The sequence below is a fragment of the Trachypithecus francoisi genome, unplaced genomic scaffold (assembly GCF_009764315.1).
Source record: "Trachypithecus francoisi isolate TF-2019V2 unplaced genomic scaffold, Tfra_2.0 Lachesis_group21, whole genome shotgun sequence".
In the NCBI taxonomy this organism is placed as follows: domain Eukaryota; kingdom Metazoa; phylum Chordata; class Mammalia; order Primates; family Cercopithecidae; genus Trachypithecus; species Trachypithecus francoisi.
In genome coordinates, this window is record NW_022681467.1 from 50,325,349 (window position 1) to 50,344,436 (window position 19,088).

General features: G+C 40.2%; 1 protein-coding gene across 2 annotated transcripts in view; it reads left to right on the forward strand.

Moving 5' to 3' along the window:
• The window catches only part of DOK5 (docking protein 5), a 172,909-nt gene that overhangs the window by 111,145 nt on the left and 42,676 nt on the right, over positions 1-19,088 (forward strand). For both annotated transcript variants that reach the window (XM_033186791.1, XM_033186789.1), the window contains exon 5: positions 1,483-1,672. In XM_033186791.1, the coding sequence (XP_033042682.1) occupies positions 1,483-1,672 (190 nt within the window). The remainder of the gene's footprint in view (positions 1-1,482; positions 1,673-19,088) is intronic.

The window sequence follows — 19,088 nt, forward strand, 5'->3', positions numbered from 1 at the left end:
ACCACAGTCTGAATTTAAAAATTGGTGGTGCCCAGGAGATACCTTTCCCACAGCAGCTTTCTGTGCCTCCGTTTCCTCTTCTGTTAAATGAAAATAATAGCTCTGGTCTACAAGTATCAAGGATTATCATAAATTCAACTAAGTCCTCTCAGGCCCTTTACAATGTTAGTTAGTATGACTTCAAGTGATTGTAAATAAAATGGTTACTCTACCACTATTGCTGTTATTCTTTTTAAATTTTTATTATTTTTTCCTACCTCTCCCCTGTTGTTATTCTTGAGTGAGGTAGGACTTAGAGAACATCTAAGCAAATAGATTCATAATGATGTCTCTTACCTTTTACTTAATATAGATAGTCTTCCTTACTTGGAAGTTTCAAGGGGGAAATATGCTCAATTAGAATACATTTTTTTCAAATAATTACTAGCAATCAATGAATATTTGCTTATTGGGAGCATGAAATAATTTAAAATTTTTGAATAGTAGATAATGAAACACATTTCATGAACACAATCTCGGCATTACTATTTACTAAATTCAAATAAAATCTATGAAAATTCAAATGACTATCTTATTATAAAACAATGTATTTAAAATACCACTAATATAAAATTGTTAATGCCACAATGTCATATGTAGGCAAGCTATCATAACGATGTATAGTTGGAAATATATTTGCTATAATAATATTTTTGTTCATATTTCACTAAAAGACTTTGACTCAAAAACTTCTTAATGAAGTTTCCAGAAATATAACAGAAATATGATGACTGTAACTGCAGGGATGAAAATTAGGTTGCAGTAATCAGCCAAGCCGTTTATGTAGAATAATTTTGGTTGCATTTTAGTAATCATCCAAATATGCAATGAACATTTCTTTCCAGTATTTTGCTAAAAAAAGTTCTTTGTTAAAACTAGTTCAAATATATGCATTGGCATTTTCCCAAATTCTTGGCCAGTGAAGTGCATAGTATTACTGTGGAGTTTTGTTTAAATGATTTGGGATACAGTTTTATTCATTTAGTTATAGAAACTACAAGTTGATCAATATCACTTTAATAACGTTAAACCATGACATAGTTGTTTTGCACCTGCATCTTTTGTGAGCACAAAAGCGTGGATCTAGTTAATGTGTTCTTGGCAGGAAAAAAAAAAATGTTTTTAATGGTTTTATTGCTTTAGACTTTTATTGGCATACACATTTTTATTATGCAAATTTAAAAATTCTAAAAATGGTCGTTGCTCATGTGCTTAGTGTATGCTGACAGTCAGACTGTATCATTATTATGTTATTTAATAGGATCTGCATTTAAGAAATTATTTTCTGGGAATGTTAGTTAATGGGAAAGGTTTATCTTTCTGAATATGCAACCAAAATCCAGAATGTGAACTTAAATTGTTTTTAAATGCCTCTATGTTCCTACAATGTCTTTGATGTTTTATTCCTGGGGATTTTAGACTAACCCTTTGTTTTTCTCCCAGAGAGATTCAATGTGTATTTGATGCCATCTCCTAACTTAGATGTACATGGCGAATGTGCCTTGCAGATTACATATGAGTATATCTGTCTTTGGGACATCCAGAATCCCAGAGTCAAACTCATCTCTTGGCCGCTAAGCGCCCTGCGGCGGTATGGACGTGATACTACGTGGTTTACTTTTGAGGCAGGGAGGTGAGTTTAATGACTTTTAATGACTATTTTTCTGTTTTGTGTGTGTGTGTGTGTTCATTTTTACTAGGCTCGCATCATACGAGGCGGTAGGTTTACATATGAGACCCAACTGAAATACACTTGAGAAATTCATAGAGTTGCAATTACATAATAGGAGGGGTCTTGTAAAATATTTATATATTCAACATGGCTTTTCTCCCCTGTGGAAGATTCTAATGTTTCACACGCATGACACAAATTTTCGTTACACAGTTTGTTTCCACACCACAAACTGAAGTTGATCCAAGTAGAAATGTTAACAAGGTACCATTTCCTGGGTCAAGCTGAACAGAGGCGAGCTTCTTGATTTTGGGAAACTTTCATATTATTATTTCACTTATGTTTCCTCATCTGAGTTAACCATGGTAGATTATTAATATGAGAGACCATGGAGTTTTTACCAGCTGCAATTTCTTGAGTTCCATCTATTTGGCTTACAGTGTAAGGATTCCCATGAATACTGGAAGAGATTAATGCTCAAACTTGCTCTTTGTGATACCTACTAAGCACTTTCTGGGTTTTCTCTTTTTCCTCTTAGGGTTAATCTGGGAGAGATAAAATAGTGCCAATAATATATGGGTTGGTTGCTACCTACAAAAAGACTCCTCTAGTTAGAATTCTATTTTCCTTGTCCTTCACTTTTCCCTCAGAATTTAGGATTCATTTGGGAACACTGCAGATTTTTCTGTTTGTTTGTTTGTTTGTTTTGTTTTGTTTTGTTTTTTGAGATGGAGTGTCGCTCTGTCTCCCAGGCTGGAGTGCAGTGGCACGATCTGGGCTCACTGCAAGCTCCACCTCCTGGGTTCACGCCATTCTCCTGCCTCAGCCTCCAGAGTAGCTGGTACTATAGGCACCACCACCACGCCAACTAATTTTTTTGTATTTTTAGTAGAGACGGGGTTTTTCACCGGGTTAGCCAGGATGGTCTCGATCTCCTGACCTCGCGCCTTGGCCTCCCAAAGTGCTGGGATTGCAGGCGTGAGCCACCGCGCCTAGCCAGATAAATTTTCTATTTTAGAATTTTAAATGCCCAAATTTTAAGAAGTATGAGTTCTTCTGTATATGGCCTGACATTACACTGAAATTAAAAACCATCAACTTGTGATGTTAAATAACAATTGCTTGTAAAAGCAGACAGTTACTCCTGACAGGAATATGACTCTTGATATAAGGAAAGTAAACACAGAAGTTCTAAACACCCCAGTCCACGTGAATGGGTAACAGTAGTGGTCCCCTCTAATTAATCTGTTCATTCCATTTTAATGAACAAAGCCCAATTATTTAAAATTTACGTTTCACCTGTAGTCCCAGCTACTCAGGAAGCTGAGGCATGAGAGTGGTGTGAACCTGGGAGACGGAGCTTGTGGTGAGCTGAGATCGTGCCACTGCACTCCAGGCTGGGTGACAGAGTGAGATTCCATCTTGGGGAAAAAAAAAAAATTACATTAAAAAAAATCAAAGCCCAATTATTTAAAATTTACATTTCAGAAATATGATCAATTTGATGTTCTTACAACTGTCTGGAAAGTTTTTTACTTTATACTTGTCATATAGCTCTTTTCTGGTCTATTTTATTTTTAAGTACCTAGAAACAAGTTGGTGAATCTTTCAAAGACTATAAAAGTTATCACAAAAAATAAGCGTTTAATGTTTACAGCAATGTTTTTGTTTTGTGAGAATTACTTATTTATTCTTCTTATAAGACAATCCCAGGCCAGGACAGTGGCTTATACCTGTAATCCAAGCACTTCAGGAGGCCAACACAGGAGGATTGCTTGAGCCCAGGAGTTTCAGACCAGGCTGGGCAACATAGGGAGACCCCATCTCTCCAACATTATTCTATTATAAAAACAATTGCACGTGTATATTCATCACAGCACTATTCACAATAACAAAGACATGGAGTCAACCCAAATGCTCATCAATGATAGACTGGATAAAGAAAATGTAGTACATATATACCATGGACCACTATGCAGCCATAAAAAAGAATGAATCATGTCCTTTGCCAGGACAAGGATGGAGCTGGAGGCCTAATACCTTAGCAAACCAATATAGGAACGGAAAACCAAATACTACATGTTTTCACTTATAAGTGGGAGTTAAATCATGAGAACACATGGATACATAGGAGGGAACAACATATACTGGGGCCTATCTGAGGTTGGAGGATGGGGAAGGGAGAGGGTCAGGAAAAATAAGTAATGGATACTAAGCTTAATACCTGCATGATGAAATAATCTGTACAATAAGTCACCATGACACAAATTTACCTACGTAACAAACCTGTACATCCTGCACGTGTACCCATGAACTTAAAACAAAAGTTAAAAAAAGGAAAATCAGAATACCTATTCATTACTGGATATATTGTAGAAAAAAATAAAAGCTAATTAAATGAAAAAAAAATTAGCCAGGCATATAGTGCCACACACCTGTGGTCTCAGTTGCTGCTCCAGACACTGAGGTGGGAGGATCACTTGAGCCTCAGAGGTCGAGGCTGCAGTGAGCTATGATCATGCCACTACAGTCCAGCCTTGGGCGACACAGTGAGACCTTATCTCAAAAAAGAAAAAAACAACAAAAGAAAATCCCTATAGAAAATTAATAATTTTTTTGGTAAGGTTGGTGTATTTTTTCCTTTAGGTCTCAGAAATTATTTATGCATTAACTATAACCAGTGAAATCTAAGTACTGAAAATGTTTTATAATATAAATAGACTTTTCTATGACTATATATCTCAAAACACCTCCATTCACATTTCATATTGATGTGTAAGAGAATTCTACATCGATCAAGACTCTTTAGATCTGTTTTGGACAGTACTTATTCAATTATTAATATTTTAAAATCATTTTTTATTTACCATTTACAGGAAATAGTAGTAGAAAAAGTGTATAGCTTTTTATGGCAATGTTTGAAGACCAAAACCTTAGTAAATTTTATTAGTATCTCATGTCTATTTTAAACTTAAAAACATACTATCTTATTAATTTTCCAGGTACAGGATGAACACTATACATATCCTGCAAACGTTTAGTTTATTCATATTGAAATCCAATAGAACTGCTAAGGACTTAGGTGATTACTTAAAAGATGTTGATATTTCTCCTAAGTGCTGTAGGAAACCATAGAGACTTGGAGGCTGGTATGTTTGAGTCTCTGTGTGTGTATGAGATGTGTGTATATGGGTTGTGTGAGTATGTGATGTAATTGTGTTAATAGTTTATAAAGGGCCGGACACGATGGCTCACACCTGTAATCCCAGCACTTTGGGAGGCTGAGGCAGGCGGATCACGAGGTCAGGAGATCGAGACCATCCTGGCTAACACGGTGAAACCCCATCTCTACTAAAAATATAAAAAGTTAGCCGGGCATGGTGGTGGGAGCCTGTAGTCCCAGCTACTCGGGAGGCTGAGGCAGGAGAATGGCGTGAACCCAGGAGGCGGAGCTTGCAGTGAGTGGAGATCGAGCCACTGCACTCCAGCCTGGGTGACACAGTGAGACTCTGTCTCAAAAAAAAAAAAAAAGTATACAAAGGTCACTTTGACCACATTGTGTGGACAGTAGGATAGAGGAGATAGGTATGGATGTGGGTGATATTGAACCGGCTCAAGTGAAACAATGATGGATGAAAAGATATATTGGTGACATAAATTCCAGAACTATTTCAATGGTCTTTACCAACATGCTGACTTGGAAGATACAAGTGTTTTATTCCATGACTTTGATGACCCCTTTATAGTCCATCCATTTGCTTATTTAATCCAAGAACTCCATTGGTTAGATGATTATAATATTCACAACCCGGGCCACTCAATGTTGTATCTCCAGTATTGTGGGGACATAGAATATTTATTGATTTTGAATAGCATTGTTCTTATGCATTGGCCATGTTTTGCAGGCCTGGTGCAAACTTGCGATTGAATGGTCAGAAAGGAAAGTGTGGGAATTGTATGCTTAGGATCTTACTTCTCAAACAGCATGGTGTAGTACACGAAGTACTGATTCAGAATTTAGAGAGACCCTGAGTAATCTCTTTTTTTTTGCTAGCTGCTAACCTTGAACAAAGTTCTTAACTTTCCTTGTAAATTTATTGGAGTAATAACTTTCTTGCAGGTTTGTTGTAGGTAAAGGCAGAAATGCATGTAGATGACCTCGAAGGATGCTGGGCTTCTCCTAAATAGTATCTTTGGTATTCTATTATGATCACTTTTGGAGCAGAACATGGGCTTGCAGGCTAGTGTTAAATGCAAGGTAAAATTACTATTTTATATTTTGCCTGAAACTCAAATAAAGATAAATTTTTATAGTTACCATCAAGATGCTCAGGATAATAAGATCATTCGTGTTCCACCAAGCATGAAGCTTTCATGTCTGCCTTGCTTTATTAGTGAAGATAATTTTTTCCTTGGCTATTTTTGGATATGTTGAAACAAGGCAGTTTTATATTAACCAATATAATTTTCCCCATCTCTCACATCAAGAAGTGAGCAGAGGCCGGGCGCGGTGGCTCAAGCCTGTAATCCCAGCACTTTGGGAGGCCGAGACGGGTGGATCACGAGGTCAGGAGATCGAGACCATCCTGGCTAACACGGTGAAACCCCGTCTCTACTAAAAAAATACAAAAAACTAGCCGGCGAGGTGGCGGGCGCCTGTAGTCCCAGCTACTCGGGAGGCTGAGGCAGGAGAATGGCGTAAACCCGGGAGGCGGAGCTTGCAGTGAGCTGATATCCGGCCACTGCACTCCAGCCTGGGCGGCAGAGCCAGACTCCGTCTCAAAAAAAAAAAAAAAAAAAAAAAAAAAGAAGTGAGCAGAAGTTGTCTGTCTAAGCAAATAGTTTTCACATATCCCACATGCATCTGCAAAAACTTAACAATGTCCTCTAGAACACAGGAAATCTTTCTTGGACAAAGTTCTTCTCATATTCAACCTCTCTTAGAACTAGAACTGAGTGTTATTCCTGCTCAGTGGCCCTGTTTCACCCCACCAAAGCTGACAGTGGGACATGTGTAATAGACTGAACTGGAAGTTGAAGGAAATGAAGTAAAATTACAGTTCTATCACATACTAGCTGTGGGAATGTGGATATGTCACTTAACTCACTGAGCTTTATTTCATTGCAACCTGTAAATTGGGAACACATATATTACTTGTCTTACAAGATTGCTATGAAGATTAAATAAAGGCACATGTAAAGACACCTGGAATAGTGCCTGGATGTGGTAGGCAGCTGTATCAACCCAAACTGCTACAGAAAAGAAACTCATTGACTTCCATAAACTCAAAGTCTGAGGAGTAAAGATGGCTTCAAGCTTGGCTTAGCTCAGTGTCCAAATGATATTCCCAGGTTTTATTTGACAGTTCTGTTTCTTCTAAAATAGTTTCATTCTAGCTCCATATGGTGACTTTCAGGAGCTTTGAGATCTCCCCACACTATCTCAGTAGAAGAGAGATATGTTACTACTCTCTGCTGTCATTATATATACTATGTGTCAAGCACTGCACTTTACACAAAGCTCACAGGGTACAAATGCAATGAGGGTGGTTCTCTGAAGGCATGAAGAGAGTACTGTTGCCATCAGAAGAGGAGTGGAGGTGAGGTTTTTAAAAACTAACAAAATATGTACAATATAGCATTTAATAATTGCTCAAAACAAATTAGGTCAAGAGGCTATTTGACTGTAATTAACATTTGCACTCACAATGGTGCTGATTTCCAGGGCAGTGGTTCTTAGCCAGAGGTGATTTTGCTCCCAGGGGCCATTTGATAATGTCTGGAGACATTTTTGATTGTGACAGCCTAGGCAGGGGATGTTACTGGCATCTAGTGCATAAAGGGCCCAGAGATGCTGCTAAACATCCTACGCTGCACAGAACAGTCCTCGACAACAAAGGATTATCAGGTCTAATCATGTGGTTGAGAAACCCGACTCTAGCAGGTGTATGAGCCATTGAAAATCATCACTGCCATTTATTGAGCCCTTACTATAAGAAAGCCTCTGTGCTAAGAGGCTCATTACCTCATGTAAGCCACTCATTATCATATAAACTAGGGGATACAGTTATTTCCACCTTAAAATGAAACTTGGGCAATGGCAAGAGGTCCAAAGACACAAGGCTGATAAATTCAGGACTCACGCTCAGATCTTTTACTTCCAAACTCTATAGATTTCTAAGAAGGCTCACCTTCTACTGGAGGTTAGCCTAGTTCTTAGTTAACTTCTGCAGAGCTGAGGAAGAGCAAGCGTGCTTACATAACCAAAGCTTGCTAAATCCATTTTGGATGATCTTGTGAGCATATTATCCTTTCCCACTGAAGCAGCCTCAATATGAGTAAGGCATCTGTCAATAAGCCACAGACTTGCAAAGATGCTGGTGATGTAAATATTCCTCCTGAGCTGTGTACTGGGGTATAAATGTCCTTAGTTTGACTTGACTTTTTGGAACCCCCTATATGTTCTCTTAGTTTGGAGTGTAGGCACATACAGCCAGGATTGTTCATCTTTCCAGGGTAGCACTCTGCGGATCACAGGTCGTTAGTGTCTTCTGCACATGTGTTTCTCCTTCTCCTCCTGGTATCAGAAAATCTGACCATAGTCTCTATTTTTTGAGGAAATTCAAAATTGGAATATAACATTTTTAATAAGATGAATTGCACAATTAATGACCCTTGGAGACAGAGAATAATTAGTTTATCTTGGAGGCTAAGGGATATATTACTTATTTTGTTTGAAATTTTCTTCGTCTTTTGTTTGTTTCTTTCCACTTCAAAGCCCTGAAACCTCACTGAGGCACATCAGACTGTCAGGGGCACTAATTTTTTATGGGAAGATGCAGTTGACATGAAGTTCTAAGGGAAGATCCAATTGACATGAAGTTCTAATGCAGCATCACCCCCCTTGGAACCATTCTTGCAATGTGATTGTGTAGAGGAGGGTGGCAGGTGTCCAGTACCTTTCTCTGTTAACTGTACAGCTCGCTGCTGAGTTAGCATGCTTCAGTGTCAGACTTTGCCTTACCTCCTGACTGATTTAAATTAATACCCTGGGCTTTGCACCTGCAGGAGCTAGAGAAGCTCAGGTGACATTTAGCAGAACGTACTAAATAATTACCGCACATGAGTGCCTTTCTTCACGAGCTGGAGAGAGTCTCTCTTGTGCTTTTGACATGGTTTTAAGAGAAACTTTTAGGTATGCCAAAAATATGTGAAAATCCAAATTGCAAATACAAATACTTTTCCTGAAATGGAGTTCACAAGTGGTTTTTGAAATAGATTTTTATTTATTTGGATATAAAGGCATCTGAACAGCTTTAGAAAATAATTTGTTTCTTGCATATTTCACCCTAAAACCAGCCTAATTGGGGAAATACTTTTTTATTCAAGAAAAAAATTGTTTTCTCCTCTAATTGGTGAGTTTACACTAATAATGACAATTATTTTGATAGCTTATGAATATTTTCTATTTATCTCTTTGAATATCTGAAATATATGTCTATTTGAATATTTGAAAGCTACATGTTCCCAGTTTATCTTCTTAGTAGCTTCTTAGCAATCTCCCACTTCTGAATGTTTTACAGAGCATACACTTATCCTTATTGAAGAATTTAAAGCAGGTAAGCAATCCAGTATACTCAACCCCGCCAACTATGTTGAGTATAACAATTAGAATACAAGTGTGCTGGATCTAACACAAGTTTGCTCCGGAGAAGTAAAATCCTCTTCTTTTGTAAGAAAAAGGGAACAAACATTGTGTCATTTAAATGGTCACTTGTTATTCATTAGCATTTTCCTCAAAAATAATTTTAATTACAAAGATAATGCACATATTATAAATATTCCAGTAGTAGCGGCATGTATGAAATCAGAAGGAAGCATTGTCTTTTCTACTCCACAGAGTAACCTCTTTAATAATCATCTTAATGGATGTTCCATTATTGCATGTCTACTGTCTACCACACACTGTGCTAAGTGAGAGGTATGAGGACAAGCAAGACAATGCCACAATTGTAAGAGGCTTAGCTAGATCCTATCCACCTCTGAGCTTCTGTGATTTTATTAAATAGCATGTGCAATTCTTGAAAGAAAGGATGACTTTTTTCTGACCTTTGAGGCAAAATTAGGCACGCAGCAATATACCTTGTCTGTGGCCATCTTTAATGTAGGTGATGGCCCACTGGTGTTTGTGATTACTTTATTTGAGATGGTATGTTGGAATTCTAGAAAGGACTAGTAAAAATGAATCATTCTTTCCTTCATGCAATATTCACCTGGTGCACCCTAATGCCTGGTGTGGTTTTAAGCACTGCTGATATAGCAGTGAAAACAACATACAACTTACTCAATAGAGGAGAGAGATATAGACAATGACAAACATTTTAAAAGGTAAAATAGATGTCAGATTGAGTCCCACAGTGAAAAATAAAGTTGGAAAGGACAATAGACAGTGTCAAAGAATGGGTGCAGTTTTAAAGAGAGTGAGCAGGACTGGCTTTACTGAGTAAGTAATGTTAAGAGGTGAGAGTGTGAGCCATGTAGGAATCTGGGGGAAAAGCATTTCTTCCAGAAGGAAGATGGAAGAAGATGCTGAAGAGGAAGTATTCAAAGAAGAACCAGGAGGTTAGTGTGTCTGAGCAGAATCAATGGATGGGAAGCCACATGACACAGGTGGAGATGCAGCAGGGTCAGGCCATGTGGAGCCTGAAGGTGGTTGTAAGGAATTTGGCATTTAGTCTTAGTCTGATGGGGAGCCATCAGGGGCTGTGTAGAGTTGGACAACTACAGAGTTTGAGCAAGTCCCCAAGATGGCTCTCGCTTCTGACACCAACTGCAAGTTCACGGGTTTCCAAAACTTCCCTAAGATTTAGTAAGTCACTAAAATGACTCCCAGAGCTCACCAAAGCTTATTAAACAGAGTTATGGTTTATCACAGTAGGGCATACAGAATGAAATCAAGCAAGCAAAGAAGCACATGGGAGGGAGTTCAGAGAAGCACCAAGTGTGGAGCTTCTGTTATCTTCTCCCTGTGGAATCCAGGCATGCTGCTTTCCTCCTACCAACATGTGACATGACACATGGAGCATTGCCCACCTAGATGTCCCTGAGCCACCACTCACAAAGATTTTACTGGGCTGCATTATGTACGTGTGATCGATTGGTGGCCGTGGTGGATCTCAGCCTCCAGGCTGGCTAATACCACATGACCTGAAGCCCTTATCTCGAGTCATATTGTTCCTATCTGTCTAGCTAAGTTTCCAGGCAGGCAAACATTACCTTGCAGGAGATCCTAGCCAAGGGCTATTTTTAGACAAGGTTAAATTCTTCTCTGCGCTAGAGGTGTTAAGCAAAGAAGTGACATCTCTTTTTTTTTCTTTAAGACTTTCTCAGGCTAAAACCAGTTACAGGGTATTGTAGTACTCATGTGAGGGACAAGAATGGCTGTAGGCATGTGGGTAATAGTGAATACGGTCTTAAGTGTTGGATAATGGTAGGTTTTTAAGCTAAAGCTAGACGGATTTACTGACAGATTGGATGTGGACTAAGAGGGAAAGGGAAGTGCTAGGCACCCTCCAGGAGCAGCTAAGACTGCAGAGAAAGGGTGCAGAGTGGGCACTGGAGCTGAGGATTTTCCAGAGGTCAGTTTTGGAAAGGCTAACTTCAGAGCTCATTCAGCAGTTTACCCCACTTACTAAGCCGCCGTTTCATCCTGTCAGGGATTAGTAAAGCTACACGTTGTGTTTGAGTTTAGAACTGTTAAAAGCATGCTAATTCCAACCCATTTCTTATAACTGCTACTGCAGGAAGAATGTGTGAAAATGCTTTCTTCACACAAGGAGTTAGATCACATCATAAAGCAAAATGGAACAAAGTGATTTCCTTTGACTTTATGCATATCATAAGTGATAAAGAACAGACATAATTAATAAACAACCACTGTCTGTTATACTAGCTTTGTTCTATGACTACAGATAGTAGTTCATTTATTCTTTTGTTTGTTTGTTTTTCCACAAACCTTCAAGTCCAGACAGTAAGTATTACAATTTACATCTAAAAGTGATAGCGAAAGTCTCTGTGCATATTTGAGGGAACTCTGGCTGTTAGGAAACCTGTGCTAGTGACGATGAAATGGCAGGAGGAGGGCCACAGTGTGGCCCTGCACAGTCTGCATTGAGGCCTTTCTCTTCACTCTGCACTCCAGCTAATAAGCTTTACATCTCATAAGGTGTGCTAATCCTCCAGCACAGACACTGTACTTCACTGGAGCTGGAGAAACAAAACACCCAATTTTTGCATCCGAGGTTTCTTTAGTTAAAGCTGATCCTTTTCTTAGAGGGTGATTCCTATTTCTGAATTCATATTTTCATTCTCAAAGAAGAGGTTTATTTTATTCTGTTTTCAGCCACCCATGAGCCTCCACATCACTCTTTCTCCCAGTCACACACATTCCATTTCCATACATCTTCGTCATTATTGCTTCCCCACTGCTGTTCTGGGTTGCAAGCCGCCCCCATTTCCTTCAAGGCAAGTATGTGGTTGTGCCTCTCTCATGAGGTTTTTCCAGAGTCCTGTTCTCTTTGGCTTTGACATTTTAAAGGGTTAAGATAGCAACAACAACAGATTCTAATTAAATGCTTATTTGATGTCGGATCCTTTGCTAAATACAAAACGCAATCTCTCGCCATCCTCTGTGGTTTGGGAGACCTTGTTATTCACGTTTGAAATATGAAGTCATGGAGACTTTGAGAAGTCAAGGAACTCATCCAGGGTTGTGATTGCATCATGGGAGGGAGCTGGGATTGAGACTTCTTATATTCCAAACGCTGCTCCACATCACCTGGAGCAGGGCTCTCGGAACTAGACTTGTGTTTCCAAAAATGTGGCATGATTTTGGGCAGTACAGGTGATGTTAAATAAATGTGAGTCTCACAGTGATAAGGTCATTTTCTTTTCTGTTTACTTTCTGATCCTTTTGGTTGAATAATGGAGAAACCATTCAGTTGGATGCTGCATGCCTGACACACATCTCTAAAACTTTCTAATATACTTGTGTTACTAAGAAGTGAGCAAACTTCTAGCTCAGATCTTTGACAGCAAGAGGATGTAGCAGAGTTTTCTAACCATTTTTTTATTTATTTATGTATTTTTTTTTTTTTTGAGATGGAGTCTTGCTCTACTGCCCAGGCTGGAGTGCAGTGGCATGATCTCGGCTCACTGCAACCTCCACCTCCTGGGTTCAAGCAATTCCTTGCCTCAGCCTCCCAAGTAGCTGGGATTATAGGCGCACACCACCACGCCTGGCTAATTTTTGTATTTTTAGTAGAGACAGGGTTTCACCATCTTGGCCAGGCAGTCTTGAACTCGTGACCTTGTGATCCACCCGCCTTGGCCTCCCAGAGTGCTGAGATTACAGGTGTGAGCCAGCACGCCCAGCCTTTTAATGTAGTTTTTAAGTCTGCTTTCAACTTATAACAGGGGATACTGGTTTGATACTGATGTGATGATTCCAACTTACAAAAATATATTCATTTAAGGAAAATGAAGCAAGTTGATTAAAAATGAATCACATAGGTGGCAGAAAGGTTTGACAGCCATCATGAAAGTTGTATGTAAATGATGGATGTCGATAGCTGTCCCATGCTCAGAAGCCTGAGTGGCAAGTGATACATGATGTATTATCTTACATCAATTCCCATTTCTCACCCTACCAGTCATAGAAAGGGCTAGAAAAACTATTGCAGCAGCAAGTGGGCCAGATTGCCCTGATCTCCAGTGAGCACACACTTGGGGCACTAGGAGAATAGACTGCTGCTTTGTCTTTTTTTTTTTTTTTTTTTTGAGACGGAGTCTCGCTCTGTCGCCCGGGCTGGAGTGCAGTGTCCGGATCTCAGCTCACTGCAAGCTCCGCCTTCCGGGTTTACGCCATTCTCCTGCCTCAGCCTCCTGAGTAGCTGGGACTACAGGCGCCCGCCACCTCGCCCGGCTGGCTTTTTGTATTTTTTTTAGTAGAGACGGGGTTTCACCGTGTTAGCCAGGATGGTCTCGATCTCCTGACCTCGTGATCCGCCCGTCTCGGCCTCCCAAAGTGCTGGGATTACAGGCTTGAGCCACCGCGCCCGGCCGCTGCTTTGTCTTAAGCTGAGATCAACCAGGCAGCAATGCCAGTGATTGGAACAGGAAAGACAACAAAGATAGTCAACTGCAGAATGTCCTTGTCATCTCTGTCTGTACTGAAGCAACAGTTCCCTAAACTCAGACGCTGCCCTGTATAAAAAACCTCTTACCACGTACTCATTACTTGGGTTCTCCCTTGTCCTCATTTTAGTCTATTTCAATGATTTTCAACTGGGAATATTTGTCAATGTCTGGAGATACTTTTGGTTGTCAAACTGTGGGGTACCACTGGCATCTAGTGAGTAGAGGCCAGGGATGCTGCTCAATATCCTACAACGCCCAGGACAGCCCTAATAGCAAAGCATGATCGGATGACGTCAGTGTTGCTGACTTTAGTAGAGCTGAGATCAAGTCCCTATTACAAGCTCCTTAGAAATTCCTCCCGAATTTATTCCTCAAAATGAAGCTCTTAGAGCCTACATGGCTAAGCCTCTTGCTTCTTCATCTTATGTCTGTGCAAGTGTGTTTTCTTGTCATTGTGTTGTTGGCCTTGCTATAGCCCCAGGGATGGAGGGAGGGGATTGTACTCAACTTGTTCAACCTGTATTTTTTTTTTTTTTGAGACAGAGTCTTGCTCTCTTGCCCAGACATGAGTGCAGTGGCGTGATCTCGGCTCACTGCGAACTCTGCATCCTGAGTTCATGCCATTCTCCTTCCTTAGCCTCCCAAGTAGCTGGGGCTACAGGTGCCCGCCACCATGCCTGGCTATCTTTTTGTATTTTTAGTCGAGACGGGGTTTCACTGTGTTAGCCAGGATGGTCTCCAATCTCCTGACCTCGTGATCCACCCGCGTTGGCCTCCCAAAGTGCTGGGATTACAGATGTGAGCCACCATACCCAGCTTCAAACTGTATTTTTAGTTTGCCTTCCTTTCACAGACAAAAGTAAACATTCTGTGCTTTTTTTTTTCTTTTAATTTATATCCCTCTCTGTCAGGTGCTTCAGATCTGTTTCTCTCAGGTTTTTGAATACCAGATTTTCATTTTCCCAACGCTGACACCCACCCCTCTTCTCAACTGTACATTTCCTTTTTTAATTGCCGCATCAGTATGGCTCATGCAACCATGATATTATTCTCAAACGTTTTGCATATGTAGATCTTGTCTCTCCAAATTAATTCTCAGCTCCTCAAAGAAAAAGCTTATGTTTACATCCTTCACAGCGGCTGTTATGCTTTGTCTCTGGTAGGTGTAACGAGTACCTTATTCTTTCAATTATAACGTAATTGTAAATGTAAAATACAACATTGATTTAATAGCTGCCTTGGCAGGGGTGGAGAGAAAGAAAAGCCTACCTTAAATATACATGTTGGCCAGGTGCGGTGGCTCATGCCTGTAATCCCAGCACTTTGGGAGGCTGAGGAGGGTGGATCACCCGAGGTAAGTTCGAGACCAGCCTGGCCAAGATGGTGAAACTCCGTCTGGACTAAAAATATAAAAATTACCCAGGCGTGGTGGCAGGCGCCTGTAATCCCAGCTACTTAGGAGGCTGAGGCAGAGAATTTCTTGAACCCAGGAGGCAGAAAGGTTGCAGTGAGCCGAGATGGTGCCACTGCATTCCAATCTGGGCAACAGAGCAAGACTCTGTCTCTCTCTCTCTCTCTCTCTCTCTCTCTCTCTATATATATGTACACACACACACACACACACACGCACGTTGAGGTCAAAATGTGTTCTGCTTTTGGCAATGTCCATATATTCTACACAGAGAGAGAGAGAGAGAGGGAGAGAGAGAGATACAGAGAGAGAGAGAGAGCCATGTGCACAGAATACATCTTGGAAGCAAGAAAATATGAAACTAATTGGCTTACTGATTTCAAATGTTTACTTATTCATTCTGTCTACCATGAGATAATTTATTTTAGTTTTCATAATTTCAGCACCATTATATTTTTCTAATAAGATATGTTGATGTGCAATGTTTTGGGCAAAAGGAGAGAACAGAGTTTCTGAGGTTGGGCACTCGGTGCATATGAACCATAGTGTCTGGGTCTTGAATCTTCATGGTACCCAGGACCACAGTCCCAGGACATGCACACTTGTGCTCTGTCCACCAGGCTCAGCCCCACAGGCTGCCCCTCTTCCCACCATCTCCCCAATGTGTTGGCTTCACTTACCTGTGTCCCACCTAAAAGCTTTATATGTGCAGTTCTGTCTGTCAAGACTGCTCTTCCTGCCTTCTTTCTCAAACCACTCCCCTCCCCAGGGTAACTCAATGAATTCTCAGTGTCAGTAAAAGTTGCTCAAGGAAGCCTACGTCAGGTTCCCAGCTATTCCTTTCCTAGCACTGCCTTCTGCTTCACAATTCATTCTACAGTTATTTATTGAGCACCAAATGTAAACCCAGCCATGCTCTAGGCATTAGTGGAAAAGCTGTGAATATATCAGAACAAAATCCCTGTCTACAGGGAGCTCACATTCTGATAGAGTAATAGAAGCTCTCTTTACTTGAAGATATAATTGTGTACTCTACATATCCTATTTAATACTTGCAGTAAGTCTAGGTGAGAGTTCTTAGCATTACATTTGTTTACATATAAAAATGCAGATTTAGACAGGTTAGATAGCTGGCGGTAGGTCACAAAGCTGGTGAGATGCCAGGCCAACCAGGTGATCCCTGGTCAAACTCCTGCATTCTATTATGTTGCCTTGACACATATTTGGTATGTGGAAGAATGAATGGTTCCCAACATTTTCTGAGCTATTGGTTCCCTCTGGACTTTTGAATAATGGAATAATCCATGATTTGGAGTGACAGGCATTTCATTTAGGCAATTATTGGGAAACTCAAAACTATACCTGCATCTATATGGCAGCAATATTACTATATTTGAATGCTTATCTTCACAGAGGAAATTAGAAAGACCTAACTTAAACTTATTTTTTAACCTTCTCTGGGTTTCCAATCCACTGGTTTCCATTAATGTAAGGAGTGTCGGGTCACTTGGGACTACTTTGGATACAGGAAGAGCATCCAGGGTAAAAATCAATGAGTAAAGAGAAAGGAGGAATCGGGAGCATCAGAAGTCAAAGCAGGTGGCTTTGCTATTCTGCTAAAGGGTAAACCCATTAGAACATCTTTGTTCTGTGTTGAATTTTCTCTGGAGACGAGAAGCAGACATGGCTGTATGAGGTTATGTAAGACCATTAGCTTGTTTGATGTACCTTTCTTTTCACTTCCTTTTTTTGGTTTGTTTGTTTTCTTCTCACTGCCCTGGGGAGTTAGCTCATCGTATGGTTTTGATGGAGGCATGTAGTAACATTTTAGAGTGTTGTAAAGCTGCTTATGAAACAGTTCCAAACACATCAAGTAGGAGGGGTGGATACGATAAAAGGACTTGTGGGTAGAGTATAGCAGAGACCCGATGGAAGAGCATCGGAAGGTCAGTCTGTGGTCATTAGCATCTTCATGGGTCAGGTTGTCCAATGAAGGACACATGCCTTCGAGCAATAGGAGCAAAAGTCCTAACAATTTACACCAAAGACCTCATTTCTGTTCTATTTAGAGCTCTTAATGCATTTTGTGTCTTTACTGCACAGTGGTGATTTCTTGGTCAGATCTGGTTGATTAAGGCCTTTTGACTCTCACAACTTAAAAAGAAAATGAAACCAGTTGCTGACATATAAAATTCAGATGTCTTCACATAAAAGTCAAGAAGTCTTGCTTCTCTTAAACAATCAGAAACTATGAGTACCTTGGACGCGTATTTCCCCATTCCCCCACGTTGACACCTGACTAGGGCTGACTTCTGGCTCCTGTGCTTAGACGGGACCTGTGCTCTCGGCTAGCTGTGCTCCCTGTACCCTTGGTCATAGTGGGTTTGAGCATTCATGTTCTCTGCCTGAACTCTAATGGAATTTGAGGTGGTGTCTCCTGTTCTTTTCTGTTAGTGGTAAGTGGTGTGTGTGTGTGTGTGTGTGTGTGTTCCAGATCTTCAGGCGGAGGAGAGGGAAGTCTGTGTACATTAAAGAAGAATGTTTGGTACTATAGTACTATAGTTGTTTTGGTTTCATTTGTTTTTGATAACAATATTATTTTAGAGATTTAAATGTCATTAAAGGAAGGTTGTAGATTTATTACATTTCTTAAAAGTGGGCATTGGGGGCCGGGTGCGGTGACTCACACCTGTAATCCCAGCACTTTGGGAGGCAGAGGCAGGCAGATCATGAGCTCAGGAGTTCGAGACCAGCCTGGCCAAAATGGTGAAACCCCATCTCTACTAAAAATACAAAAATTAGCTGGGCGTGGTGGTGCATGCCTGTAATCCCAGCTACTCAGGGGGCTGAGGCAGAAGAATTGCTTGAACCCGGGAAGCGGAGGTTGCAGTGAGCCAAGATTGCACCACTGCGCTACAGCCTGGGAGACAGAGCGAGACTCCATCTAAACAAACAAACCAACAAAAAACACGTGGACATTGGGTAAGAGTGATTTTCCAAGAGTAAAATGAATGGGTTATGATATAGATTAAGCATTCCACCACTAGTATTAAAAATAAGATGGAATAGAAAATAATAGCATGTTATAGATTGATGATAGATTGATAGGTATACTGGCTAAAAACTAAACGTTATTTCCTATGGTGGGTTGCAGTTAACAAAGACTTTGAAAGCAACTAGATTGTCCAAGTTGGAAAAACATAGCTGCAAGGTTTGGTATTAATCTGTCACACTACAAGTGTTTCTGAGTAACAGGTACTTTCATTACTTTTGGAACCAAGGTTGGCATTTAAGGAAGTAAATAAATATACAGTGACCTCTGCCCCAGGGGAAACCAGTGGCCACTTTTTCCTCTGAAAGAACTGATTAGGATTACTTCCTTCTCTTAACAAATTAATATTTCCGTATTTGATGGAAAAAAGATGTATGAAAAACAAAACCTTACAGAATTGGATGCCAAGCAATAGAGTTAAGTTTGTATGGTGGCTTAAAAAAGGACAAGGTAGCAGAAAGGGTTTAAGTATTTTGAGATGTCTTCAGGGAAGAAATGAGACTTTATTGAAAATGCCTTGAATTTCAGTTTCAGATCTTCTTTGGATTAAAATGACTTAATAATTAAAATTGCATGATCAACCTCATGAGCTAGTTCTTTAGATTAGCTTATTGAAAGAGCCATCATTTTTTTCCCTGTTTCTTATTCTTCTTCTTCTTTTTTTTTTAGTGGCGGGTGAGGGGGGATGGTGCCTCTCTCTATCACCCAGGCTGGAG